General features: G+C 44.0%; 2 protein-coding genes across 5 annotated transcripts in view; both read right to left on the reverse strand.

Annotated features, from left to right (window-relative positions):
- Window positions 1–1,010: 1,010 nt before the first annotated feature.
- On the reverse strand, window positions 1,011–14,490 carry RNF135 (ring finger protein 135). The gene is made up of 5 exons (XM_070478719.1): window positions 14,088–14,490; window positions 9,781–9,906; window positions 6,541–6,700; window positions 3,517–3,606; window positions 1,011–2,552 (listed from the first exon to the last, which is right to left on the reverse strand). Exons 1-5 carry the CDS (start codon window positions 14,442–14,444, stop codon window positions 2,023–2,025), a joined length of 1,263 nt encoding a protein of 420 aa, XP_070334820.1. The 5' UTR covers window positions 14,445–14,490; the 3' UTR covers window positions 1,011–2,022.
- Window positions 14,491–17,629: 3,139 nt separating this feature from the next.
- Window positions 17,630–27,512, reverse strand: part of ADAP2 (ArfGAP with dual PH domains 2) — a 35,263-nt gene continuing 25,380 nt past the window's right edge. For 3 of the 4 annotated variants that reach the window (XM_070478722.1, XM_070478720.1, XM_070478723.1), the window contains 2 exons: window positions 26,769–26,997; window positions 25,521–26,623 (listed from right to left, as the gene is read on the reverse strand). In XM_070478722.1, coding sequence (XP_070334823.1) covers window positions 26,571–26,623; window positions 26,769–26,997 — 282 coding nt within the window. In that variant the 3' untranslated portion in view covers window positions 25,521–26,570. The other variant, XM_020898487.2, reaches the window with a different exon arrangement.

Raw genomic sequence — 27,512 nt, forward strand, 5'->3', positions numbered from 1 at the left:
GTGCTGGCCAGACTGTAAGGACCCGCCCCTGCACTTCCTGGTATTCATGCTCCTGTGAATCCCCACCCCTAAATGTGGGCAGGGCCCGTGACTTTCTTCTAATCAACAGAATGAGGCAAAGGCGAAGGGATGCGTTGGTTATATGTCCGTGTGGTTACATTACAGAAGATTTAATGTCGGGACTGACCTGGTGGTCCAGAGGTTAAGAATTCACCTGCCAACTCAGAGGACACTGGTTCGATCCCTTGGTCCGGGAAGATCCCACAATTCATGAGGCAACTCAGCCCCAGAACCACAAGTGCTGAAACTGTGCTCGAGAGCCCGTGCTCCACAAGAGAAGCCAGTGCATGAGAAGCCTGCGCACCGCAGCTGGAGAAAGCCTGCACGCAGCGCGGCCAAAACTAAGTACAATAAAAAACATTTTTACCACACATCAACATGAATTAGCCACAGGTATACAGATGGCCCCTCCCTCTTGAATGTATGGCAGAAACCGAACCAGTATTATAAAGCAATTACTCTTCCATTAAAAGTTAACAATTTTTTAAAAAATTAAAGATAGAGTTGTTAAAAGATTGAATGTCCACCTTTGGGGAGAGCTGATCTCCCTCGTGGCTTTGATGAAGCAAGCAGCTACGCTGCAGAGACCCACTGGGTAAGGACCTGGGGTCCTCAGTCTGAAAACCCACGAGGAACTGAATACTGCCGACAACCACGTGAGCTTGGAAGCAAGTCCTTCCCCAGGGGGGCCTCCACGTCACCCAGCCCCAGTTCACACTCTGACTGCAGCTTTCAAGACTCCAGAACAGAAGCCTCAGCTAAGCTGTACCCTGACTCTGGCCCATAGAAGCCTTGAGATTGTAAATGTGCGTTGTTTGAAGCCACTGAATGTGTCCTGATAGTATTACACGGCGCTTGACAGCATGCCCCCTGTGGGTGGGGAGGAGGACCCCTAAAATCAATCTCATTGTCAGTGATTCACTAGAAGGACTCACAGAATTCAGCAAAGCTGCTATACTTGTGACTACAGTTTATTACAATGAAAGGACATAGGTTAAAATCAGAAATGGAAAAAGGCCCTCTCATTATAGGGCCATTGCTTAATTCTCCCAGCCTGATGTGTGACAACACACATGGAATACTGCCAACGAGGGAAGCACGTCCAAGACTCGGTGTCCAAAGCCTAGATTGGCCCACGGTAGGCAGATTCCCCGGTGGCTCAGATGATCAAGAGTCTGCCTGCAATGAGGGAGACCTGGGTTCAATCCCTGGGTCGGGAAGATTCCCTGGAAAAGGAAATGGCAACCCACTCCAGCATTCTTGCCTGGAAAATCCAATGGGTGGAGGAGCCTGGCAGGCTATAGTCAGTCCACAGGGTCGCAAAGAGTCGGACATGACTGAGTTACTTTATTTTGTAGGCAGAATCACTGCTCATATGGCTGATCTTAGTTTCCAGCTCCTCCAGAGATCGAGCTGATACTGAGTGGCCCAAGGGCCTCCAATAAAGACAATCTTATCAGGCAGGATATTCCAAGGGCTTAGATATTATCTCCTACTCAAGAGCCTGTCCTTTCTTTGGACCACGCAGGGTTTGAACAATGCAAGTTAGCCAAGTTAAACAGTTACTTTGCATTCCTCAACTTTGAAAGTTCATTCCTTATTTGTTTGCAATTCCTTTCTTTAATTTTAAAAATTATTTTTGGCCGGGCAGGGCCCTGGTTGGGGTGAGCAGGCGTTATTCTTCCTTGGGGTGTGCCGGCTTCTCCCTGTGGTGGCTTCTCTGGTTGCCGGGCATGGACTCCACGGCTCCAGCGCTCAGTAGATGTGGCGCACTGGCTTAGCTGCCCTGTGGCACGTGGGATCTTTTGGAAGCAGGGACTGAATCCATGTCCCCTGCATTGGCAGGTGGATTCCTAACCATCTGGACCACCAGGGAAGTGCTGAAAGTGGGATTCTTAAGTTGCCACCCTGCTAAAAGTCAGAGAGACCCAGAAATCAATGTGTTTAACACCCGGGGAATGTTTACACATTCATTTGCCTTATGGTCAGAGAATTTCCAGGGCATAAGCCATACAGCCAGAAGGCAGGGTGTAGAGGAAAAGAGACAGAGATCGGGCACTCAAACAGAGGCTTCGCCTGATCTGCCTTGGAATAGAAGGCAAGTTTTCCCTCCTCAAGGTCCAGCCAGATGCCCACCACACTAGGTCTGTCTGAGCCGAGGACAGTTTCCTTGACCATGCACCACGCAGAGAGCCTGCTGGTCCCTTTCCACTCCACACACCAGGAGTCCGTGGTCCTCCCCAGGATCTGGTCACGCTTCATCCCCCGCGAAGCTACCCCGACTGCCCAGTGGCTGCAGCGCTGAGTGTCCACTTCCCAGTAATGCTGCCCAGAAGAGAGGGCCTGGGAACACAAGGCCTGGCTGGAGGCAAACCTCTCAGGGCTCCAGGAATTGAGCTTTGGGAAGGTAGACACAGTCACTGTCCGGAGATCCGTGGACACCATGAGATTACAGGAGAGGCTCCCAAGCTCAAAGGTTGGACTGATGGCCCCTGGGGGAAGAAACCAGAACATGACCAGTCAGCTCTGATGGTTCATGCTACGAGGTCCTCAAATAGCAAAAAGCAGCTGTGTATCTTTGAACGTGATACAGTTTTACTTATACTAGCATTACAGTCGGAACGTCAACTTTCAGTGGAACCTTGTTATACATATCCCTGATGCTGTTCTAGTAACAATACCCGCCTCTCCCACCTTCATTTCTACTTACCCATGAGCCTTCTTTCAGGAAGCTGTCTGTGAAGCTCACCCCACAAAAGTCACCTCTTGCTCTTCCCCTAATGCTTTACCTGATGGCTAGTGATACTTACCATTTTCTACCTAGAGTAGAGTGATTGATGACCACGGCTATTTACCTCTCTCTGGTTACACTAAGCTTCCTGATTAAGGCTCATGTCTTATTCGTTTTGTATATTCCATACTGTTTTCCACTAAAGGAGTAAATAATTGCTAATACACAGCATTCCTACTGAAACTCATATTTACACACGTTTTTACTCACTTACCCTGATGACAATCCCACAAGGAAGTAAGTACTACTATCTCCATCTTACAGATGAGGGAACTGAGGCTCTGAGAGGTTACATGACTTCTCCAAGATCAGACAGCTAGTGAGTGGAGCAGTTGGCTCCAGGATCCGTGCCCTCAAGGATTATTCCAGACTTGGGCAGTGATGGTAGTTTAGCCAGGTTGGGGCATTGGCAGTTGGCTGTAACTGATGGCTCCGGCATGGATGCCCAAAGGTTGCCTGTGTTCTGAGAGCTCAGGGGTCTGGCTCAGCCTGGAATTTGGGAGTCTTCAACCCCTTTTGCCTTTGTCATCAGCTCCCCATAGGGAGGGGCCAGGTGTGGAGGAACAAGCCAAGGGGTCTAACAGTAGAGAGATGGACACAACATGCTCTTACAGCTCCTTGCTCCACCAAGTCAAACCCACACTGTAGGCAGATCACATACTTACATCGAGCAAACGAGGACGCCTTCTTGGGTGCAAGGCGGCTCTGGTCAGGTGGTGGGCATGAGGAAGAAGATGGAACTTCTGGGAGTTCAACTATGGAATCAAAAACATTGGGAGAGGGAGACAGTCCCATCAAAAAAAAAAGAAAGGCACATAGAAGATATCCAAACATCATGATCAACACACACAGCTTGTCTTTCTCATCGTCAGCATTTGATCAGGGAGTACATCCAGCTTACATATATCTAGTCCCATGTTCTTACTGTGGACCTTCCCCCCCCGCCCCCCACTGAGTCCTACGCTCCTTGCTGGCAGAGATTTTATTCATCTCTGTATTCTAAGCATTTACCCATTGCCAGGTACATAGGAAGTATTTAAAGCATATTTATCAAATAAATTAATTAATATGGTTCCAGGAGATCACAGCACCCTCACCCCCAGAATCTCCATGACCTCAGGTCAATGCTTTTTTTTTTTTTTAGGTCAATGCTTTAAACCGTTATTAAACTGGGAAATATGAATTGAAATGAGATTCATCACAACTGCTGATACCTATTTCCTCTCAATATACTGAAGTTTGGTTTTCATTTTATTGAAGTATAGTTGATTTAGTGTTGTGTTAATTTCTACTATACAACAAAGTGATTCATGTATGCATATATATATTCTTGTTCATATTCTTTTCCATTATGATTCATCACTGGCTACTGAATATAATTCCCTGCGCTTTACAGTAGGGCCTTGTTGTTTACCCATCCTGTATATACTAGTTATACCTGCTAATCCCAAGGCTTGTCAGGTGGCTCAGTGGTAAAGAATCGACCTGCCAATGCAGGAGCCTCAGGAGATGAGGCTTCAATCCCTGGATTAGGAAGATCCCCTGGAGGAGGAAATGGCAACCCCTTCCAGTATTCTTGCCAGGACAATCCCATGGACAGAGGAACCTAGTGGGGTACAATTCATGGGGTTGCAAAGAGCCGGACACGACTAAGTGACTGAGCTAACCCCAAACTGTACTAAATTTTATTATTACCTTAAAGCTGCTGTGTGCTTACAATGACCACAGGAAGTGGCAGAAGGGAAAGTAAGGGAAACGCTAGGATATGGACTATGAAGGTGAAATCTTCCCCATTTGTTTCCTGAAGGGACAGGAGCATAAACCGAACCTAAGAGTTGGCTGATGTAAACTTACGGTGTAATAGATACAGTACAGTACTGTAAATGTATTTTCTCTTCCTTATGCTCTTCTTAATAACATTTTCTTTTATTCTAACCTGCTTTACTCTAAGAATATAGTGTATAGTACACAAAACATACGAAGTGTGTGTTAATCAACCGTTCATGCGGTCGTATGGCTTCCAGTCAACAGTAGGCTACTGGAAGTTAAGTTTTGGGGCAGTTTTAAGTTTTTGGTGCCCCTAATCCTCATGGGCTCAAGGGGCAACTGCACTCCCCAAGAATTAAATTTGTATTACAAATAATCACCCATACTGGGTAAGCCCAAAATGGTTATCAAAACGGTAGTATGCATTAAAATCCCCTGCAAAGTTGGTAAAAATACAAATCCTTGGTACTTAGTCCCAGAGACGCTAGCTCAATAGTTTGGCAACGGGGCCTGGATTCTGAATTTTCATTTTTTAAGGGTGAGAAGATTTTTAATTAATACTATGAAGTGAGCATAATATTGACATCAAAATCAGAAAAAACACATTAGAAAAAAAAATAGACTAACAAACTGGAGATTATCTGCATTCTTTCTAGTGTTACAGAAAGTCCTGGGCCATGCCTCGAGAAACACTGTGCTGTTTAGGCTGCGTGATTTCCGTGGCAGCTCATGGTCGATTTACATAGGGTCAAAGGAAATCATTGTGAGGAGGCAGCCAAATTGCTTAGCAGCCGTTAAAGTGCTGACTTGAAGAACAGCTAATCTATTGTCTTAAAAACAATCTTGTGAGAACTTCAGGGAATGATGGTTCAGGAAATATTCAGATCTTGTGTTTTAAAGCTGCCCTGGACTGGCCCAAACAATCAAAATCAAAGCAGCCAAAATAGGGACTTCCCTGGAGGTTCACAACGACTGGCAGTCCCATGGTTAAGACTGTGAGCTTCCAGTGCAGGGGCTGCAAGTTCTATCCCAGGTTAGGGAAACTAAGACTCCATGTGCCTTGAAGCCGCCACCCCCCAAAAAAAAGACTCCTCTTTCCCCTACAGCGGAATAAGCTTTAAAAAAAAACAAAAATAGCCAAGATAATAAAAATTGTACTTGCTAAGACATACTTGAATTTTCTAAGTTGGATTGTTTAAAAAACTATTTTATTTCTGAAGTTGCAGTGAACAGGGGCTGCTCTCTAACTGTGGTCTCAGGCTTCTCATTGCGGTGACTTCCCTTGTTGCACAGCATGGGTTCTAGGGCGTGCGGGTGTCGGTGGTTGTGGTTCTCAGGCTCTAGAGCAGCTAAGTACTTGTGTTGCACGGGCTTAGCTGCTTCTCAGCATGTGGGATCTTAGTTCCCCGACCTGGGATTGAACCAGGTTCCCCTGCACTGGCAGGCAGATTCTTACCCACTGCGCCACCAGCAAAGTTCTGTTATAATCTACATTTTTGCTACTTAACATGCTAACACTGGCCAGAGATTATAGTTGAATAGAATTTATCAAGAATTGTACAGAGTTGCATTCTTCATTAATAAGACATTTACTAGTGAAAAATTAAAAAGCCACCTATCTCTGAATCTCCTCAAGCAGAATAACACAGGTGTGCAGTGAGCTAGCAAAATCAGGTCTAGGTTCTGGATTTCTAAGTCTTAGAAAATGAGTTTCTGTCTATTAAGGGCCTGTGTTACATCACACCTCCAGTCAGGTCCAAAAACACATTCAGCCACAAAAATAGCTCAGCCCACTCCGTCCTCATTCACATCCCAGGGAACACGCAGCTGGGCTCAGAGATCCTGTTCCCCCAAAACGAAGCCATGGAACACTGCCCCAGCTTCCATAATCCAACCTCCTCTACCAAATAACATCAACTCACCCTGTGTTTGTTCTTCAAGGGCCCCTTTCTGCGTGAAGTTGTCTCGTAATTTTTCTTGGATCTCTTCTAGGTCATGGAGAATAGCTTTCATTTTTCGCTCAGGTGGGCTGGAACTCAGTTTGGGAGAAGCCAAGGAAACGTCCACCCCTTCCAACAAAGTCTATTGATGAATAAGAACAGAATGAAAGAGAGGGAGGGGGAAGAGGGAGGGAAGGAAGGAAGAAAGAAAGACAACCTCTTAAGGAATGCAACAAATATATTCCAGTCCTGCCAACCATCTATAATTTTCTACTTACCTCCCAACAGGTTTTTCAAAATATAATTAGGCCCTCAAAATACATGCCTTGAAAACAATCTGGAATACATTATTACGGCAATGACATTAGAGAATAGCAATTTCTGGGTGATGGGGTTATGGATGGGTTGTGGTTCTTAAACTGCTATGTATTTTCTAGTATGCTGTACAACAGACACAGAATTCTAAGCTCATACCCCCCAAAAAGTTTTAAAATTTTAGGCCCATCTTATAGGGGCTTTACAAAATGAATAATACAGATAGGCACTAAGATAAGCCACAGAGGCTGAAATAGTCTTTCCCCGACTGTTATCGTCTTATCATAATAACTCTTTCCATGGGCCAAGACAATCATGCTGCCTGCATCCAGTCTCTGGGGCCTCCAACACATACTCTTTGATTTTCTTTACCTTCAGGTCCTGTTTTTCCTCAACACAGTCTCTCATCTGCTCACCACTTTCCTACCTCCACTTGACTCTCCTTCCCCCAACTTAGGAAAATCCATTTCCCATTCTTTTGGTCAATCATAACAGGAGTAGGTACTACCTCTTGCGTATTTTCCACTGCTCACCTCTAATTGCCTAACAACCTTCCAAGATAGGTTTATTACCCCCACGTTGCAAAAGAAGGTTAGGGCTGTGTGTGTGTATGTGCTCAGTCGCGTCCAACCCCATGGACTGTAGCCCGTCAGCCTCCTCTGTGCATGGAATTTTCTAGGAAAGAATACTAGAGTGGGTCACCATTTGCAGGATTAGGGTTAGGGTTAGTTAACTAAATTGCCACAGTTAATTTGATTTTCCCACATTTTCACATTGCTTAAGCACATTTTCATACAAGATATTAAAAAAAAAACCTCCCCATTAAACCAATGAGGAGCAGGCCACAGATCATTTGTTGTTCTTGTTTTACAGATAGAAGCCTGAGACTCAGAAAGATGAAATGACTGGCCCAAGGTCTTAACACTTGTGAGTAACCACGTCAGGACTGTCAGACTCTCAGACTTTCTACCCCAACACGCTGGGTCCCTGAGGACCCATTTATTCACTCATTCAAATACTCCGGGTATTTACTGAGCATTTACTCTGTCCCCAGAACTGTGCCAGGCCTGGGAAAACAAGAGTGAACAAAAGGACAAAAGTCATCAAGGTCTCTGCCCGCCTAGAGCTTAGAGTCCAGTGCTAGGAAGAGGAATGAAAGACATTAATAAACTATGGTATCAATCACTATCAAGTCCCAAGTGTGACAACTGCTGCAAATGAAAGATACATGGAATCACATACATGAGAGCTTCTAGTAAGGCAACTTGACTTGTTCAAGGAAATCAGTGAAGGCTTCTTCAAGGAAGTGATAATCTAGCCGAGGTCTGAAGGCTGAGCAGGCATGACCTACATGACAGGGAAAAAGAACATTCCATGGTATGGGCCCCGTGATGAGAAGTGTGACACTATAGTGGGAACAGAATGGATGATTAGGAGGCTTTGGTAGAAATCCAGATCAGAGATGGTCATAGCATTGGATTAAAGACGTTTTTAAGGAGCTCCAGAATAGTAAATAGGTTCAAGAGATGTTTAGCCAGGGGATGGAGGGGGGTGACATGATCCTCAGATTTCTGACTTGGGAACTTGGAAAGGTTACAGGGTCAGCTGCTCAGATGGGGTACCCAGAGGAGACACAGTTCAGGACAGATTAAGTGTGATGTGCCTCTGAGATGCCAAGAGGAAAAGATGAGAAGCAAGACACCAGATCAGAGGAGGGTCCAGGCTGAAGCTACGTTTGTGCACAGGGTGGGTAATTAAAGCCACAGGTGTGGACAGGGCCATCTGAGGGAAAGAAACAGTGACCTACAACTCAGCCTTAAGGAATCCCAGCTTTTCACTGCTGAGCAGAGGACAGTAAACCTGCCAAACAGACAGAAAAGGAGCAGCCAGAGAGACATGGGGAAAGACTGGAAGACTCGTATCTCAGAGCTCAGGGGAAAGAAAGCTCCAAGAATGAAGCTGTGAAAAGCAGCGGACTCACTGATAAACAGAAAACAAATCTGTGGTCAGCAGTAGCTGGTGGGAAGTTGCTATACAGCACAGGGAGCCCAGCTCGGTGCTCGCTAATGACCGTGAGGGGTGGGACGGGAGTGGGATGGGAGGGAGGCTCCAGAGAGAGGGGGGAGATGTGTGTGTTCGTGTAGCTGAGTCACTGTGTGGTACAGCAGAAACTAACACAACAGTGTAAAGCAACTGTGCTCCAATAATGAAATTTTTTAAAAAAGAAAAAAGGGGGGAAAAAGATCTTTTATCTATGGTCATGGCAGAACAGCTTTCAAAAAAAATTTTCTTTTAAATATATTCAGTTATTACACAGTGTTTTGTAAAGATATACACATATATTAAATATATATAAATATTAAAAACACACACACACACAAATTAGTGGGGAGAGAGGTGAGAGAGGCAACATGGGGCCATGGGAGTGAGCGGTAAAAACTACTGGGCGTGAGAGAGGCTACAAGGACGTGTTGCACAACACTGGGAACAGAGCCAATATTTTGTAACATCGGTAAACGAAATGTAGCTTTTAGAAATCATACAGAATTTAAAAAAAAATGATGTTGTGGTCAACTATGTCATAGGCGGCTGAAAGGCCAATGAGAATAAAAGCTAGAAGGTCTGCAGGATTTGCACAGAGGTCACTGGTGATCTTCGGGGAGTAAGCCGGTTATGTGGAGTGATAAGGATGGATGGAAGCCTACTTGAAGCTTTCACACCTCACCTCAAACATTCCAAACTCCCAGTTATCTGTGTTTGCAAGGTGAAAGATTGGGATTTAGCGCATCCTTCACGGGCAAACACATCCATGTTGCTTCCCAGAGGTCCCAGGGAGCTGTCCCTAGCCCCAGCCCCAGGCACATCCTTTCTTCTCCCAGATGGGCCTACCACAGCCAGAATGCTCACTTCTTTATCTGGTCCAGATTCTGGGCGGTGTCTCGGACTCTGAAGGTTCCTGACAATATCTATAAGCCGTTCCACCAGCTTTGCCAGCTCCTGGTCAACTTCTGTGATGCTCTTTGATGCCTTCACCTTTAAAAGAGCAAAGCAGAACATAAAGCTGGACCCAGGAACCAGCTCTAGACAGAGGGAGCCCTAAACACTGGATAAAGGAAGCGGTCAAGGAGGTGACAAAAGTGTCTAGAGGAAAAGGAGGTAAAGTCCTCGGACCTTCCGCATGCCCACGTCCCCCTACTGGTTGTTCAGTGGCCATAACAGGGAAGCAGAGTTCATCCATCGGATGGGGCTGGGGGAGTAGGGGGTGGGAGTGAGGCATGAAGGGAAGACGGGTCATTTTGAACTGGGGAAGTCAGAGAGGAAGCAGGGTGGGAGCCTGGGGATTTGGTGCAGGTGGCAGCTGGTAAGCTGCGTGGAAGGCATTTGGCTCAGGCTTCAGGCCCACTCTCACCTCTGACTCATCCTGTGTCTTCACCACTCCTTTCAAAAATTAAAGCGACCACCTCTCGTTCCCTTTAACAGTGAAAAGCGTCTACTATGAAAGGATTGTGGAGATTCTAGATTGCTGTACAGATGCAAGCTCTTTTTTGTTTATTGGCATCCTTCACATTTAAAGAAACATTCAGATGAGAATGCTAAACAACTCCACTTCCAGAGCTTCATCTGTGCAGCTGCCTGGCTGAGAGTGGGAGGAAGTTTGGCCACCAACACATTCTGTCAACAACCTCAAGACCTGGAGAGGCATCAGGGGCAGGCGGGGCCCAGAACTCATTGGAGAAATCTGAATTACCTCCCAAAGGGGTCCTACATAGAACCACAGAAATACAAGATTTTCATCATTCTACTCTAAATAAACCAGAGTTTTTAATAACTTTGGGGGGACAGCTTTCACTTTTTAAATTATGCTGGAACCTCAAAAACTGGAACTAATTTTTCATCTCTAAGAAGCACTGATGTCCCTCAAAATAGCATGTGTTTCAGAAGTCATATGCAGACTAATTTGCAGAGGAAGGTGGCTGGCCACTGGTAACATTCTTTGCTCTTGTATGTCCAGGTCTCACTCCTAAACATTCTGGCAGCTGGAATTCTGGAGTGGAGCCCTTATCTAGACACCTGAGCAAATTAAAAACTTTTATAAATAAGTGTTGGTGTTTTTTCTATCCATAAAACTGCACACTTATCATGCTGAATTTAGAAAATGCAGAGAATTGAAAGAAGAAACATTTTAAACCATCCAATATCCTACCATCCATAGGCAATTATAATCTGAAAGCCAATGCAAAGTATATTCAGTCACTATACTAACAAATAGTTTTAAGGACCTGAGGGATAATGCTGTATTTATTCATCTGTGGCCACACCACTCGGCTTGTAAGGTCTCAGTTCCCCGACCAGGGATAGAACCCAGGCCACGGCAGTGAAAGCGCTGAATCCTAACCGCTAGACCACCAGGGAACTTCCAATGCTGTATTTATAACCAAGAAGAAGAAAACAGCTTTAATTATAAGGGGGGGAAAAAAAGGAAGCAGCCAATATGTCCATTAGAAGGTGAATAGACAAACTGTGGGACATGTATGCAATGGAATATTATTTGGCAATAAAAAGAAATGAGCAGTCAAGCCACAAACCTTAATTATGTTTAGTGAAAGAAACTAGTCTGAGAAAGCTAGATACTGTGTGATTCCAATGGTATGACATTCTGGAAAAGCCAAAGAGATAGCAAAAAAATCAGTCACTGCCAGGGGTTGGCGGGGGGTGAGGGGATACGGAAAGGTGGGGCTCAGGGGGTTTTCAAGGCAGTATAGCTATAACTGCAGATACCTGACTTCATGCATTTGTCAAAATCCATAGACTGGTACAACAGGGAGTGAACTGCAACTATGGATTTTAGTAAATGACAATGTATCAATATCGGTTCACAGGACTCCCCTGGTGGTCCAGTGGTTAAGAATCCGGCTGCCAGTGCAGGGAATTGACCCTTGGTCCAGAAGATTCCACATGCCACGGGGCAAGTAAGCCTGTGCAGCGCAGTCACTGAGCCCGTGCCCTAGAGCCCCTACTCCATCCACAACAAGAGCAGCCACAGCAATGAGAAGCCCAAGCACTGAAACTAGAGCGCAGCCCCCACTCGACACAACTAGAGAAAGCCCATGGGCAGCAATGAAGACCCAGTGCAGCCAAAGAAATAAATAAAAACGTTAAATACTGGTTCATAAATTGTAACAAAGGAACCAAACTAATGCAAGAGAGTAATAAATAAGGAAAACCGTGAGGGGAATAAGGGAACTTTCTGCAATATCTGCTCAATTTTCTATAAATCCAGAACTGCTCGAAAAAGTAAAGTCTATTAATTATTTTTGAAAAAAAAAAGAGGAGTAGATAGCTCCAAGCTTTCTGGCCCTCTATCAATCCCTAGCCTGCCCCAACACATCACACACAGGAACATCACAGAACAAGCAGAAACTCAGAACCAACTTTTTGAGGCAGAACTCTGGCAATCACTGAATCAAAAACAACACAGACTGGCAGTAGGAAGCTTTGTGACATTCTGACCTGCACTCGCCGCATTTCCCTTCCTGGCTCAGTGACAGGATTGAAAATCTCCAGCATGACACTCTGGTCCTGATTCCCAAAGGCACAGAAGAGATCTTAGTCACAAACCATTGCATATGTCTGTTCTAACCAGGCTTGGGGCTGTCTGAGGGAATGTCACAGGGTGCTCATTTATCTTTGTTTCACCTAACTTGGAGCTCAGCCCAGAGAGGTGATGGGCATTGCTCAGAAATATCGCAAGAGGAGTCAAACTTGCAGGTGTCTGGGGCAAAAGATCATGGTGTAAACTGACAATATCCTAAGTCCCGGTGGCTAACAGACTAGGAGCAAATTGACCTAAGTCCCTGGAGCAAAAGTTGACGAAAACTGGAACCCTTCTACTTTGTTAATGGGAATGCAAAATATTGTTGTTGTGTGGAATGCAGTTTGGCTGTTCCTCAGCTAGCTAAACACAGAATTGTCATGTGAGCCAAGAATTCTGCTCCTACTTCAAAGAACTGAAAATAGGAACTCGGATATCTGTACACCAATGTTTACGGCAATATTACTTGTGAGAACCAAAAGGTGGAAACAATCCAAATGTCCATCAGTGTTTGAATGGATTAAAAAAAAAAAAAGTGGTATAATCAAAAAAGGGATTTATTATTCAGCCACAAAAAAGGGAATGAAGTTCACAATTCCCTGGTGGCCCAGTGGATACAAATCCGCCTGCCAATTTAGGGGACATGGGTTCGATCCCTGGTCTGGGAAGATTCCCCCTACCTCAAAGCAATTAAGCTGCTGCCCAACAACTTCTGAGCCTGTGCTCTAGAGCCTGAGAGCGGCAACTACTGAAGCCTGTGTGCCCGAGAGCCAGTGCTCAGCAACAAGAAAAGCCAAAACAATGAGAAGCCTTCACACTGCAACTAGACAGTAGCCCCCACTCACAACTAGAAAGCCTGAGCAATGAAGCAATCTTCATAGCAATGAAGATCCAGTGCAACCAAAAATAAACAAATGAATGGTTACCAAAAAAAAGGGAATGAATTTCAGATATATGCTACAACATAAATGAATCTTGAAAATGGTATAGCAACTGAAAGAAGCTAAGGCCAGAAACAAAGTGGCAAATACTGCATGATTCCACTTGATTGAAATATATAGAGGAGGACAAGTCACAGAGACAGAAAGTAGATGAGAAGGTACCAGGGGCTGGAGCGAAGGGAGAAGTCACTGCTTCACGGGTACAGTTAGTTTGTGGTGTTGAAAAGGTTTTGGAACTCGGTCGTGTTGATCATTGCACAGCAATGTAAATAGAATGCCACCGAACTGTACATTTAAAAATGGTTAAATGGCAAATTTTATGTTATATAACGTAAGCATATTTTAGCACAATTAAAAATCGACTGAAAAAAAAAATCGACTGAGCAACTGAACTGAACTGAAAAATCGTCAGAGAGATAGACAGGCTGCAGAAAGAGAGGAAATAAGTGGAAATAGGACAGGGTAGATAGTAAGTTGACAGGATTTCAGATTTGGATTTTTTTTTTCTGCTCCTTCATATTTCTCTGAATTTTCCAAAGAACGGGTTCTATGTACAGCCTGAGAACACTAAAGTGAAAGTAGAAACAAACAGGAAGAGAGGAAGCGCCCTGAGGGTACTGGGGTGCAGGCGGCGCGGTTGAGCGGAGGGCAGAGAGCAACCGCCGGTCCCGCCTCCCTACCCGCGGCTGCGCCGTGGGGCGCCCAGGTACGGGCGCTGGGCGAGGTGCCGGACCGGGCTCCGGGCCGGGGTCCGGGCTCGGGGCCTCCAGCTCTCGCGCCGCCCGCCTGTACTTGTCGGCCAGGTCCTCCAGCATAGTGTTCTTCCGTAGCTGCGGCGGCCCGGGGGCGCCCTCGCGGCAGGTGGGGCAGAACCGGCCGCGCCTCGCGTCCCACAGGTCCACCAGGCAGTCGCGGCAGAAGGTGTGGCCGCAGGGCAGCGTGGCGGGCCAGGCCAGCAGATCGTGACAGATGATGCAGACCAAGTCCTCCTCCGCCAGCCACACGGGGACGGCCCCGCCCGCGTCCAGGCCCGCCATGGTCCCCAGGCCGCCCCCGCCCCCGCGGCGCGGGCGCGGAAGTCGGGGCCACGTGGGGACCGCCTGCCCCGGCTACGTCTTCGCCGGCTCCTCCCTCGCTCTCTGCGGGTCCGCTCCTCCTCGCTGCCGCTCAGGTCCACCCTCGTTTCCTTTTTCTAGTCCTACTGCGAGCTCACTGGGAAATCAGCTCGCCCCAAGCCGCTAGAAACAGGCCGATGCCATAAACAGAAAGGAATTTGAGTCCGGCTGTAGTGACCCAAAGCCTGTTATACAGAGTGAAGTAAGTCAGAAAGAGAAAAACAAATATTGTATATTAACACACACACCAGCCAATCCTAAAGGAAATCAACCCTGAATATTCGTTGGAAGTACTGAAGCTGAAGCTCCAATGCTTTGGCCACCTGATGCGAAGAGTTGACTCATTGGGAAAGACGCTGATGCCGGGAAAGAGTGAAGGCAGGAGGAGAAGGGGACAGAGGATGAGATGGTTGGATGGTATCATGGACTCAATGGACATGAGTTTGAGCAAACTCCGGGAGATGGTGAAGGACCAGGAAGTCTGGCCTGCTGCAGTACATGGGGTTGCAAAGAGTCGGACACAACTGAGCAACTGAACAACAAAAAACAACTCCCCCACACACATATAGAATCTTAAAAAAAAAAAAAAAGGTACCGTTGAACCTATTTTTCAGGGCAGGAATAGAGACACAGGCATAAAGAACGGACTGGTGGACACAGCGAGGGGAGAAGGTGGGGAAATTGAGAGAGTCGCATTGGCTACATTCATGCTAGTGCTCAGTGACTTGAGTCATGTCTGGCTGTTTGTGACTCCATGAACTGTAGGCCACCAGGCTCCTCTGTCCATTGGATTTTTTTAGGCAAGGATACTGGAGTCTGTTGCCATGTCCTCCAGGGGATCTTCCCCACCCAGGGATGGAACCTGCTGTCTCCTGCATTGCAGGCAGATTCTTTACTGCTCAACCACTAGGGAAGCCCCATATATACACTACTATGTGTGAAGTAGGTAGCTAGTGGGAAGCTACTGTTAGCAAAGGGAGTTTGTCTCAGTGCTCTGTGATGTGAGGGAGACTCAAGAGGGAGGGGAATGAATGTATACTTAAAGCTGACTCTTGTTGTACAAAAGAAACAAACGCAGTATTGTAAAGCAACTATCCTCCAATTAAAAAAGAGAAGAGCCAGCTCATTAAAACTATACAATTTTTTATTTTTTATTTATTTATTTTTTTTACAATTTTTTAAAAAGAAAGAAACGTGCTGATATCCCAAAATTTTCTTTAGTCTTCTGTTCCCCAAACCCCATTAAATTGCGACCTGGACAACTCTCTGGAGAAGAAAAAGGCGAGGATTCAAGAACTTGTTTTCTGAGATGTGCCCACTAGGTGTCATTCAGTTACTCCATCAAGCAGTGAGGGATTGAAGAAGACTGGGTGCAGGTAGCTGGCAAGCGCTTTAAAGTCTGATTTCTTTGTCTAGGGTGCAAACCCAGCATGGGTAGTTTTTAAAACCTAGCCCAGATGATTCTGGGGCTTCTCAGGTGGCACTAGTGGTAAAGAATCCACCTGCCAATACAGGAGATGCAAGAGACACCGGTTTGATCCTGTATTCTTGCCTGGAAAACTCCATGGACAGAGGAACCTGGTGGACTACAGGCCATGGGGCTGCAAAGGGTCGGACACAACTGAGCACACACACACAGATGATTCTAACGTGTAGCCAAAGTCAGGTGACCCTTAGACTTTTAAAATTGTTATTACAATGCAGAATTGTGCCACTGTTTCCTTACTGCTCCCTGCTGGCTGAAAGCGCATTACCTGCTAGACTTCAGGATGAAAATAACTGAGTTTTCTGTTTTCTTGACTGAGCACACCTGGCCCTGGTGGGGCTTTCTCTCTTCCTCCTCTCTTATTCTAGTCTTATGTGCCTGACAAACACATAATATATAAGAGCTGGAAGAGCAAAGTCCCCAAGAGGTAAATGAACTTTCAGGCTTACACAGCAATACCTGAATGGTAGACACCAGGACGCTTATCTCTGTTATCTGTTGAAATGAACTAAAAATGTCCTATATTTTATTTCACCCCATATTGCCTGGGATCAAAATAGGTACCAGATAATATAAATTTGTGGCTACTTCCAATGCTGGAAATGACAAGAAATACTCTTTAGCGCTGCTCATCAAAGTCTGCACTATCTATATGTGAAAAAAATCGCATAGTGATCCACCACCAGACATTATTTTTAATAACCTCTCAGCTGACAACTTGATTAGATTTTCCTTTTTTGTTGTTGTTGAAAGCAAAGAATTTGAAACCACCTGTGTTGCAAAAGTTATTGGAATTAACCACTTTCTCATTTTCTGGGAGGTAGGCTAAAAAGACTTTGAAAAAAATGTGAAAGTTGCTCAGTTATGTCCAACTCTTTGCAACCCCATGGACTGTAGCCCACCAAGCTCCTCTGTCCACGGAATTCTCCAGGCAAGACTAGTGGAGTGGGTTGCCATTCCCTTGTCCAGGGGATCTTCCTGAACCAGGGACTGAACCCAGTATAACTGGTATAACTATCAATTATACCAGTTACTCTTTTACTTAGAGGCACTTTGTTTAACCTGATATACTCAGAAAGGCCTAGGAGAATTAGAATATTGATCATTTATATAGACCTTTGTTAATCGAATTTTTTGGAAAGATACTTGTATCTTAAATACTTGAAATGTATGTCCTTTGAAAGTTTGGAGCTGCGAATTTAGCTCATTCAGTACAGGTAAAATATATGCCACACAATCTAATTGGCTGTGCCAGTTCTCTTAGTTAAACCAGTTGGTCAGATCAAACTCATCTTCTATCAGAGAGTCTGACATCGTTGTTAAATTCGAGTGGATATGTTAATATACATCCCTGTAATGCTGAGCTCTAATGCTAAGTCAGATGGGAAAGGACAAGGGTCTTGAGTTTGTATGCAACCGCCATTAATATATTCTGTCAGGACTCCTTTGTTTTGTTCTCACTTCAGGGACAAAGCATATTTTGTCAGGGGAAACGTCAGTAAACTGCTAACCTAAAATAATAAAACAGCCAGTTATTTTACCAGCAAAAGGGGTTTATTTGGGAGCAGCAAAGAATTGCAATTCAGGACAGGGAACTATGGTGAACCACATACAACTCCAGTTATGCAAAGGACAGGAAACTCTTTTATTACAGAGAAGGAGGGGAAGTTGGGATAGACTTCTAGAAACAAAAGGTCCACTGGAAGGGTTTGAAGTACACAGGCTTTTTATTGGCTCAGCTGTTGCCAGGCAAGGAAAAAAAATCTTTCTGCCCCCTGCTGGCAGAAATAAAGCAGTGTCATTTCCTGCTGGTGATGCAAGGTACATCTCTTCCTATAGGGGTCTGTATTGACATGGAGTTGTGTGTACCTGATAGAGCTTCCTGCTTCTGGCCTCCTGACTCCTGGTTAGTTTTGCCTTAATTAATTTTCACCAAACATACATCACCCATATTTCCACTCTATAGGAATGCAGAACACCCAAATATAAGCCAAACACCCTATTTTTAATGCCAAACTTTGTCACCAACAAAAATCTGCATTAAATGAAGGAAATCACAAACCCTGACCTCAATGCCTTGATTGAAGACTTTACTGGCACTGTTAAAAGAATGAAAAGTTATGGACTGGAAGAAAATGTTTGCAAATCCTATATCTCTAAGGACTTGTATCCAGAATCCAGAAAAAAAACTTTCAAAACAATAAGAAAACGAACCATTTAATATCACATTTGCATTGACAAAACTGTTTCATCTTCTGGGGATAATTGCTTTAACTTTATTTTATTTTTTTTTATGTATTGTATTTATCTGGAAAATAATACACTAAAGATAAACTTATCAAAAACAAGTCTTATGAACAGGCATTTTAAATGTTTAATATTGGACTAATACAATAATAAAACACCTGTGAAATTTTGAACATTGTTGTTGTTCTGGATACAAAAGGTCTAACTTAGATTAAATAAGATCTGAAACACCTTTGTGAAACTTATTTTGCTCAATGGGTATGATATTAAAGTTATGTATATATGGAGGTGAAGTGAAAGCTACTCAGCTGCTCTTTTTGACCCCATGAACTATAGCCCACCCAGCTCCTATATCCATGGGATTTCCCAAGCAAGGGTAGAATACTAGAGTGGGTTGCTGTTTCCTTCTCCAGTTGCTTTAACTTTAAAGAAGAGCATATTAGTTTGAAAACTGTGCCTCTCCAAGTTGAATAAATTTGCGAACTCTAGTGTAAACTAGTATTATTTTAAAGGGAGACTATATAAATTTCAGAGCAAGTTCAGTATCAATACAGTGTCCTGCAAATTCCTCTTACAGCTTTTTGGACAATTTATATTACTACTGGTTATAATTCAAGTGTTCTGTATATTGATTCATGTTAGAAAAGTGTATAAAATTGTCATTAATACCAACAAGGACCTACTGTATAGCACATGAAACTTGGCTCGATGTTATGGGGTAGCCTGGATATGAGGGGAGTTTGGGGGAGAATGGAAACATGTATATGTATAGCTGAGGCCCTTTGCTGTTGACCTGAAACCATCCCAACATTGTTAATTGGCTATATACCCCAATACAAAATAGAAAGTGTTTTAAAAATTATTACTGATTTGTATTATTAAATGTTTTCATCTCAACATAAATTCTTGTAACTGCTTAGCTAAGTCACATATTAACCTTTTCTTAGAGCTTCAAAATTAGCTCATTCATATGCAGTGTGACATGAGTGAGAAAACATAATCACACTGCCTTAGGCCTTCGATTATTGACTATTTTGCAAGCACTCCTTTAGTTTCAAGAAAATCTTGAGTTGAAATGAACAGTACATTAAATAATTGTAAAACTTGTTCAAAACTCAACTAAAAAAATACGAGCCCACTGAATTGTCTTCCATATCTTTCAACAGTTCTATAAGTTGGCAGTGCTTCATAGCATTTTCACATACACGCTGAGCAATTTTAACAATTGTATCCATGACAGTTTTCATAGTCTGCTTCAAAAAACTGAACATAAATATTTTTACTTTGTGTCATACAATGGAACAAAGTCATGAGAATCATCAGAACCTTATTTTAAAATTTCAACATTTGAATTTTTGACCTAACATAGCTAAAGGAACCCTCTGTCACAATAAAGATTGGGTTTTCCATATCTAACTGAAATTCTTTTCTTACAGATGTAAAAGATTCAAAAATATCTACAACACGACTTTTTAAGCTGTGTGTTGACATTTCCTCATAAATGTAAAAGTCCTTTGAAATAAAACTTACCCATATTATTCATTGTTAGTCTAGTATCACATAACTCACTTAAAACTAAAACAAACAAAAAAAAGTCTACAGTTTTTTCAAATTTTGAATCAGTTGATCTCTGACAGTATTAGAAAAAAAAATCTCATGTTCTCCAGGTAATCATTTGGCAGCTTAATTGAAGATACTTCACTTTTTGTAAAATTTAGTTCTTACTTTTTTCCACAACTAAAATAATAGATATCTTATGCAATGCAATGGCTAAATTAAAATATGTCTTACCAAAGCTACTACGATGTGTCTGAAGTAACAATGTTTTACACTGCTCCAGTTTCTTATTTTAAATTTAAATTATTTAAATCTAGGGACTCTCCTGGTAGTCCAGTGGTTAAGATTCCATGCTTCCACTGCAGGGGGCATGGGCTTGATTTTTGGTTGGGGAACTAAGATCCTTCATACCAGGTGGCACGGCAAAAAATAAATTTTATTTAATTGTAAAATTAGATAAAATGAAGTAAAATTAAAAATTCATTTCCTCAGTTACGTTAATCACATTTCAATGCTCAATGAAAACATGTGGCTATTGTCACCATATTGGGCAGTACGGCTGTAGGCCATTGATTCTTCTTTTCCAATTTAGGTGTAATTTACAATAGTGAGTTAATTTCTACTGTACAGAAAGTGACTCAGTCATATATACATTCTTTTTTATATTCTTTTCCATTATGGTTTATCCCATGATATTGAATATAGCTCCCTGTGCTATACAGTAGGATCTGTTATCTGTGTGTGTGTTCATTCACTCAAGTCATTTCTGGCTCTTTGTGACCCCATGGACTGTAGCCTGCCAGGATCCTCTGTCCACGAAATGTCCCAAGCAAGTATACTGGAGTGGGTTGCTGTGTCCTCCCTCCAGGGAATCTTCCTGACCCAGGGATTGAACCTACCATCTCTTTCATCTCCTGCATTGGCAGGTGGATTCTTTACCATTGCATCACCTGGGAAGGCTAAATACGAGTTGTCTATGTAGGCCATTGATTCTTATGCCTTTCCCTTTAATTAATGCTTTAGCTACATCATTTCAATTTTGAAACTTTTATTATCATTCAGTTATAAATCTAATTTCCCATGTGATTTCTTTTTTTGATCAATGATTATATTAATGTGTCTATTTTTCCCTTAAATTTTGCCCATTTTTGCTGCATGTACTTTGGGGCTGTATTTTTAGGCACATGACACATCTATGATCCATTATGTCTTTTAATGAATTACACCTTTTATAGTTATGAAACATTACTCTTTATTTCTGGTGTTAACTCCTTAACTTGAAAAAAGTACTCTATCTGATCTCAGTATAGCCTCTCCAGCCATTTTATTGTTACTGTCTGCATGGTGTATATTTTTACATACTTGTTACTTCAACTTATCTATGTCTTAAAATGCCCTTTTATGGAGGAAGAGTCAGATCTTGTGACATGCAGGATCTTCTCCTGACCAGGGATTGAACCTGTGCCCCCTGTAGGAGAGGGGCAGAGTCCTAAGCACTGGGTCACCAGGGATGTACCCTAAAATGTCTTTTTAACAGCATGCAATTGGGTCATGCTTCCTTATGTTCTCTGACAATTGTGTACTTTAATGTAAATGTTTAATCCACTAATATTGAGTGCATTAATTATTGATATGACCAGGTCTCCCTTTTGCTCTTTATTTTCAATTTATCCCATCTATTTTTTTAATTCATTTTGTCCTTCTTGTCCTGCCTTCTTCTGGGTTAATCAAATGCTTTTAAAAATTCTGTTTTAATTTCCTTGTTAGCTTTTTAGCTATACCTCTTTGTACTACATGCTAATGAGTCATTAAGAATTACACTATACATCCCTGACTTCTCACAATCGACTTAGACTTCATTTTGTATCCCTTCATATAAAATACAAGAAACTTGAAGTGTATAGTTGTATTTACTTCCCCTCCAGGCCTCCATGAGGTAGTTGTCATATACATTACCTCTATAGATGCTATCAACCGTAACACATGTAATTCTTGCTTTAAATAGACAGCCTTTTATTTACTTATATCTTTACCATTTCTATTACACTTTATAGATCAGATCAGAGTTTCTGTCTGGTATCATTTCCTTCTACCTCAAAGAACTTTCTTTAGTATTTCTTATACTGCAGTTCTGTCAGAAATTTATGCTTATCTTTATGGGAAATACTTTTTGTTTGCCTTTTAAAAATAAAAATCTACCTTCATGCATTTTTTATTGTGATAAAATATCAACAGGAAGTTTACCATTTTAATCATTTTTTGGTGTTCAATTCAGTGACATTTTGCCTTCTTTTCTAAAGATTTTTTGGTTTGTTATCTATATAGAATTCCAGATTTGTGTATTCCAGATATATATATCTGGAATTCTCCAGGCAAGAATACTGGAGTGGGTAGCCGTTCCTTTCTCCAGGGAATCTTCTCGACCCAGGGATTGAATCCAGGGATCCTACAATGCAGGCAGATTCTTTGCCATCTGAGCCACAGGGAAAGCCCCAATATCTACTTACATATCCTTTATTCTTGAAAGATGTTTTCTCTAGCATTCTAATTTGATTTTTTTCCCTTAGAAATTAATTTCTTTTTTAATCTTATTTTTACTTTTTAAAATTTATTTATTTTTAATCGAAGGATAATTGCTTTACAATTATTGTGTTGGGTTTCTGCCAAACATCAACATGAATCACCATAAGTACACATATGTCCTATCCCTGATTTTTTTTTTCTTTCAGAGCTTTAAAGGTTTATTTTCACTGTCTTCTGACCTCCTTTGTTTCTGAAAAGAAACAGTATTTCCTTGTATGTAATGTATCATTTTTCACTGGCTGCCTTCAAAATCTTTATCTTTGGTTTTCAGCAGATTGGCAGTAATGTACCTGAGTGTGACTTTCTTTGCATTTATTCTACTTAAAGTTTGCCAAGCTCTTGCATTCACCTAGGTCATAAAATGTCAATAGGCCCCAAGGCCAGAAGATAATGTACAAGACTCTCACAAAGAAGTATGCAGAAAACACCCTGGTTTCATGAAGGATAAGCTGATGTAATATTAAACTGTCTTCCCTTTTAAAAATGTACTAACTTAGAATATAAAAGCTACAGTAAAAAATAAAGATTTGCCAGACTCTGCTGCTGCAAAAAAAAAAAAAGTTGGCCAAGCTTCTTCTCTTTAATAAAGTGTTTTCTTTTTAAAACAAATTAATTATTTTAATTGGAGGCTAATTACTTTACAATATTGTGGTGGTTTTTGCCATACATTGACATGAATCAGCCATGGGTGTACCTGTGTCCCACCATCTTGACTAAAGTGTTCTTTTTTAAATATTTATTTACTTGGCTGCATCAGGTCTTAGTTGCGGCAAGCGGGCTTAGTCGCCCTGTGGCATGTGGAATCTTCCCAGACCAGAGATTGAACCATGTCCTCTGCACTGGCAGGCGATTCTTAACCACTGAACCACCAAGGAAGTCTCCATCTCTTATATCTGTTCTCGGCCCCTCCGAGGGGCTCCGAAGAATCCCAAATTGCCTGTTTTCTTCTCTTTCTTCCTCTCTGGACCACAAGTTCCTTTATTGATTCTCTCATTCTCAGAACTTAGCAGAGTGTAACAGAGTGGTTAAAAAAAAAAGGCAGGCAAGTAACATGACCCTTAATATACATACAGCCCAGCAGGTGCTGAAACACAATTCCAAGGTGCTTTAGGAGCCAGAGAGGAAGCAACCGTGTCTTCATCCGGGCAGTCAGGAAGCCTCAGGAAAGACAGCTTGATGACGTTGCTTGTCCTCTGATCGGTGGATCAAAGGAAAATCCCATGAAAAACCAGAGACTCTCTTAAAGACTCTCCCAACCCTCTGGGTCTCCACTGAAATGAAAACAATGTCTTTCTCCACGTCACTCAAAGGAATAAAGAATCATAGAGCCTTGACCTATTTCTCTAACATTGCATCCACCCGCGATTTCTTTCCGTTCCTCTTGCCCATCTGGGAGCCTTTGAACACTTTCCTCCCTTACCCTAGAGTGTTTTCCTGGCCCTCTTCCCTTTGACTAACCTCTGAACAGTTTAAGGTTTCAACTTAGACGTCACTTTCTGGAGAAGAAGGAGGCTCCCTCCTCCCGCTCAGGGTGAACCCGGTTGCTACAGCCCGCACTTCCCCTTTCTGAACACTTGCCTCATTGTCCTGCCCTCTGTTAGGGCTGTCGTCCAGCGGGCTGAAGTCTGTGACCGCGGGGACCACATCATCTGGTTCCTGCCCGAGCAGAGTCTGGCACCTGGGAGGTGCTCAGAAATAGCTGTTGCTTCCAACAGTTCAGCAGTTGCTACAACTTCCTCATTTGAAAGAAAAACCAAGGCAGAGAGTTGGGAAAGTGAGTTTTCCAACAGTCTCATTAGCAGCCAGTATTCTTGCCTGGAAAATCCCATGGACGGAGGAGCCTGGGGGGATACAGTCCATGGGGTCGCAAAGAGTCGGATGTGATTGAGCACACACACGTGCATTAGTGTCAGGGCCAGACACGGTATTCAGGCTGGATAGCTCTCTCCCTGGGGTCCAGCTGAGTTGTCGTCCTGCCCTCCTTCTTTCCTTCCAGAGTGTGTGGATGGGAACATTGTGCTTTGGGGGGAGGGGGTTGTTTGTTCTTTTGTATTAGCTATACTTTTATATCTTCTAAGATGTGCACAAAGGTAGAAGTCTCCCAGGAACATTTTCAATTCAAGGGGAAAACCCACTACTTTTGAAGAGTGAAAAGTGGATACTTTTAAAGTAATCTCCCCCCAACTTTTAAATTCAAAAACTTTCAGGCCTATAGGAAATTTTCATGAATTGGACAATAAGCATCCAGGTATACTTCATCTAGATGAAGTTGCTAACACTTTGCACAGTGGTCCACTTTCTCTCTCTCCCCCTGAGTGTGTGTGTACACAGACCTTCTTTTTCATAAATACACACAGTATATCTAAGTAGATACTCTGTATGTACAGATATTTATATTTTGCTGAACCATTTAAGTCAGTTGTAGACATATTATATTTTATCCCTGAACACTTCAGAATGTATCCCTAAGAACAAGAGCATCCTCTTACACAACTAAAGCACAATATCACAATCCTACAATACTACTAGCTAATATACATCCATATTGGAACTTTCCCAGTTATCTTGATTACATCTCAAAAACTGTTGCTTTTAAAATCCAAGATCTAATCAAGAATCATGAATTGCATTTTGTGGCTATGTCTCTTTAGTCTTATCTAATGTAGAACAGTCTCCAGACTACTTGATCTTTCATGATACTGGCAGTCTTGAAGTGTCTAGCCAGTCGTTTTGCAGAATTTCTCTAATGTGGACTTGTCTGATTGTTTCCTCATGGTTGGATTCAGATTAAACTTTTTGTTGTTTTCTGTTTTCTCAGCAAGCTTGGCTGATGCCACGGGTGCCTTCCCATTGCAGTGCTTTCATTTCCGGTGTCCTGAGCCCCGAGGACATTTACCAGCTCCCCAGACCCCTAGGGCAGCGGGGAGGCCCAGGGAGCCGGCAGGTAAAGGCCAAAGCTCTGGTCTTGGCAGAGTTCACTGCCCGCGACAGCTGCCGACTGGGGGTGGGGGGCGCTCCTGCAGGGCCCCCGCGGCCGAAGCGGTAACTTCTCCTTTCCACCAGGTGCGCTGGGTGGCCAGGGGGTCACCTGTGGCTGCAGTCACCCTCTGTTGACACAGCTACAGAGGGGACAAAAAGAGGGCTGGGGGCGTCGCTGTGCCAGCGCAGTCCTGCCGGCGGCAGGGGACAGCTGGAGGAGAGGGGAACAATGACAGAGGGAAACGGAATAAAAAAACAGACCAAAAGTGGTAGATGAAGGGGACACACACACAGCAGAGGAGAGACAGCAGAAACAGAAACAGCAGCAGCGACTCAGAAGCACAGGCCCCCGGGCCGGCGGAGTGGGGGGAAGAGCACCAGCTAATGTTCTTCATTAACAACTTCCCAGCCCATTACAGAGGCCCTTCAGCTTTGGGATTTTTGGAGAGAGAAGCAAGTCTGTGTTTATCCTGGTCAGACTCAAAGGGCACCAGGGTTTCTCCCCAGGGGCCGCATGGGGTCACCTACTCAGCTTGTACTTTTCCAAACTCGGAACTTCTCCTTGGTGTCCCAGGAGCCAGAAGGCCCTGGGCCAGAAGTTTCCTGCTCAGAATGTCTCCCCTCCTTCCACGAGGCTGTCTGCAGATGGGGAAGCCTGCTTGAGACACATCTGGGGCAAAGGGGAGGAGCAGACAGAGCAGGGCCCAGAGAAGAGCAGCACCCTAAAAATAGCCTTCCCTCTACGAGTGGGGAGGAACCCAGAATCCCAGGAGCTGCCCGCGGGTGTGACCTTCCTAACAGGCCGAGGATTTCTCACGGGAAAAGGGGCTCGGGGCAGGGAGCGGAGGGAGAGAGAGGCTGCTCGGCTCCTGGGAGGGAGCAGGGTAGAACATGGGACCTAAGCGACAGTTCGGGCTTCCCTGGTGGGTCACTGGTAAAGAATCCGCTTGCCAGTGCAGGAGATGTGGGTTCGATCCCTGAGTTGGGAAGATTCCCCGGAGGAGGAGATGGCAACCCACTCCAGTACTCTTGCCTGGGAAATCCCATGGACAGAGGAGCCTGGCGGGGCTATAGTTCACGGGATCGCAGAAGAGTCAGGCACAACTTAGAGACTCAACAACAGCAACAAAAGCGCCAGCTCTGCCAAGACGGAGCTCATCTGGATGCCACTAGTGGAAGCCTCCCGGTAGAGGAACTTAATGTGGACAGAGAGGGTCTTTGGGCAATAATGTGCACCGTCTGAACTTCTCTTTGGCCGGAAGAGAAAAAAAGGGAAAGAGGGCAGTCAGGAGCCATGACCCTGTTTCAGGACTCACAGCTGAACCCAAGTGAAGAAGCCCCTTTCTGCCTCCTCTCCTTGGCCAAAGGAACACACGCAGGGCCCTGTATCTTACCAAGGAGGTTGAGGGGGGTCAAAGGGCTGGAGAGGACCTCCCGGAAACTCTCCAGCCATTCACGCTGCTCCTTCTCGCTGGGGCAGGTGAAGACGAACCTCCGGTGGGGGGTGACGATGGTGAGGCCAGCTTTCCAGCGGTTCCCTCGGATGCCCTTGGGCAGGTCTTCGAATACCTGGTACCCCTGTTCGTTGCTCCCGAGAAACACCTGGCCCAGCTCGAAGGCATCCTGAAAAGAGAGGACAGAGGTCATCAGAGGCCACACCTGGGGCAGAGGGCCACCTGCAGGCCTGAGAGCCCCCAGGTCCATCTGAGTAAGAGGTGTGTGTGTCTCTGTGTTTGTGTGTTGTGTTGTGTGTGTGTTGGGTGGGGGCCTCAGCTGGGGATTTCAGCTAGGTGGACCCCAGAATTTAAAAGGCTCAAACTATAAAGGAAATTACACACAGCCTCTGTTTAAATGAGCTTCTCTGGTGGCTCAGTGGCAAAGAACCCACCTGCAAAGCAGAAGAGGTCGGTTGGATCCCTGGGTCAGGAAGATCCCCTGGAGGAGGGCACCACAAACCACTCCATATCCTTGCCTGGGGACTCCCATGAACAGAGGAGCCTGGCGGGCCACAGTCCATGGGGTCACAAAGAGTCAGACACGACTTAGCAACTAAACAACATGTGTTTAAATGACACTTAATGTTTGCGTGTGTGCATGCTAAGTGACTTCAGCCATGTTCAACTCTTTGTGACCCCATG

The sequence above is a fragment of the Odocoileus virginianus genome, chromosome 17 (assembly GCF_023699985.2).
Source record: "Odocoileus virginianus isolate 20LAN1187 ecotype Illinois chromosome 17, Ovbor_1.2, whole genome shotgun sequence".
NCBI lineage: Eukaryota > Metazoa > Chordata > Mammalia > Artiodactyla > Cervidae > Odocoileus > Odocoileus virginianus.

Bases quoted from the DNA above. Each gene is read 5' to 3' on its own strand.
- RNF135 (XM_070478719.1), bottom strand. From the start codon at position 14,444: ATGGCGGGCCTGGACGCGGGCGGGGCCGTCCCCGTGTGGCTGGCGGAG. The intron at 3,607-6,540 runs GTGAGTTGATGT...TTGATTCCATAG, and splicing joins CCTTGAAGAACAAACACAGG to TTGAACTCCCAGAAGTTCCA. The intron at 2,553-3,516 runs GTAAGTATGTGA...TTCTTCCCCCAG, and splicing joins GGCGTCCTCGTTTGCTCGAT to GGGCCATCAGTCCAACCTTT.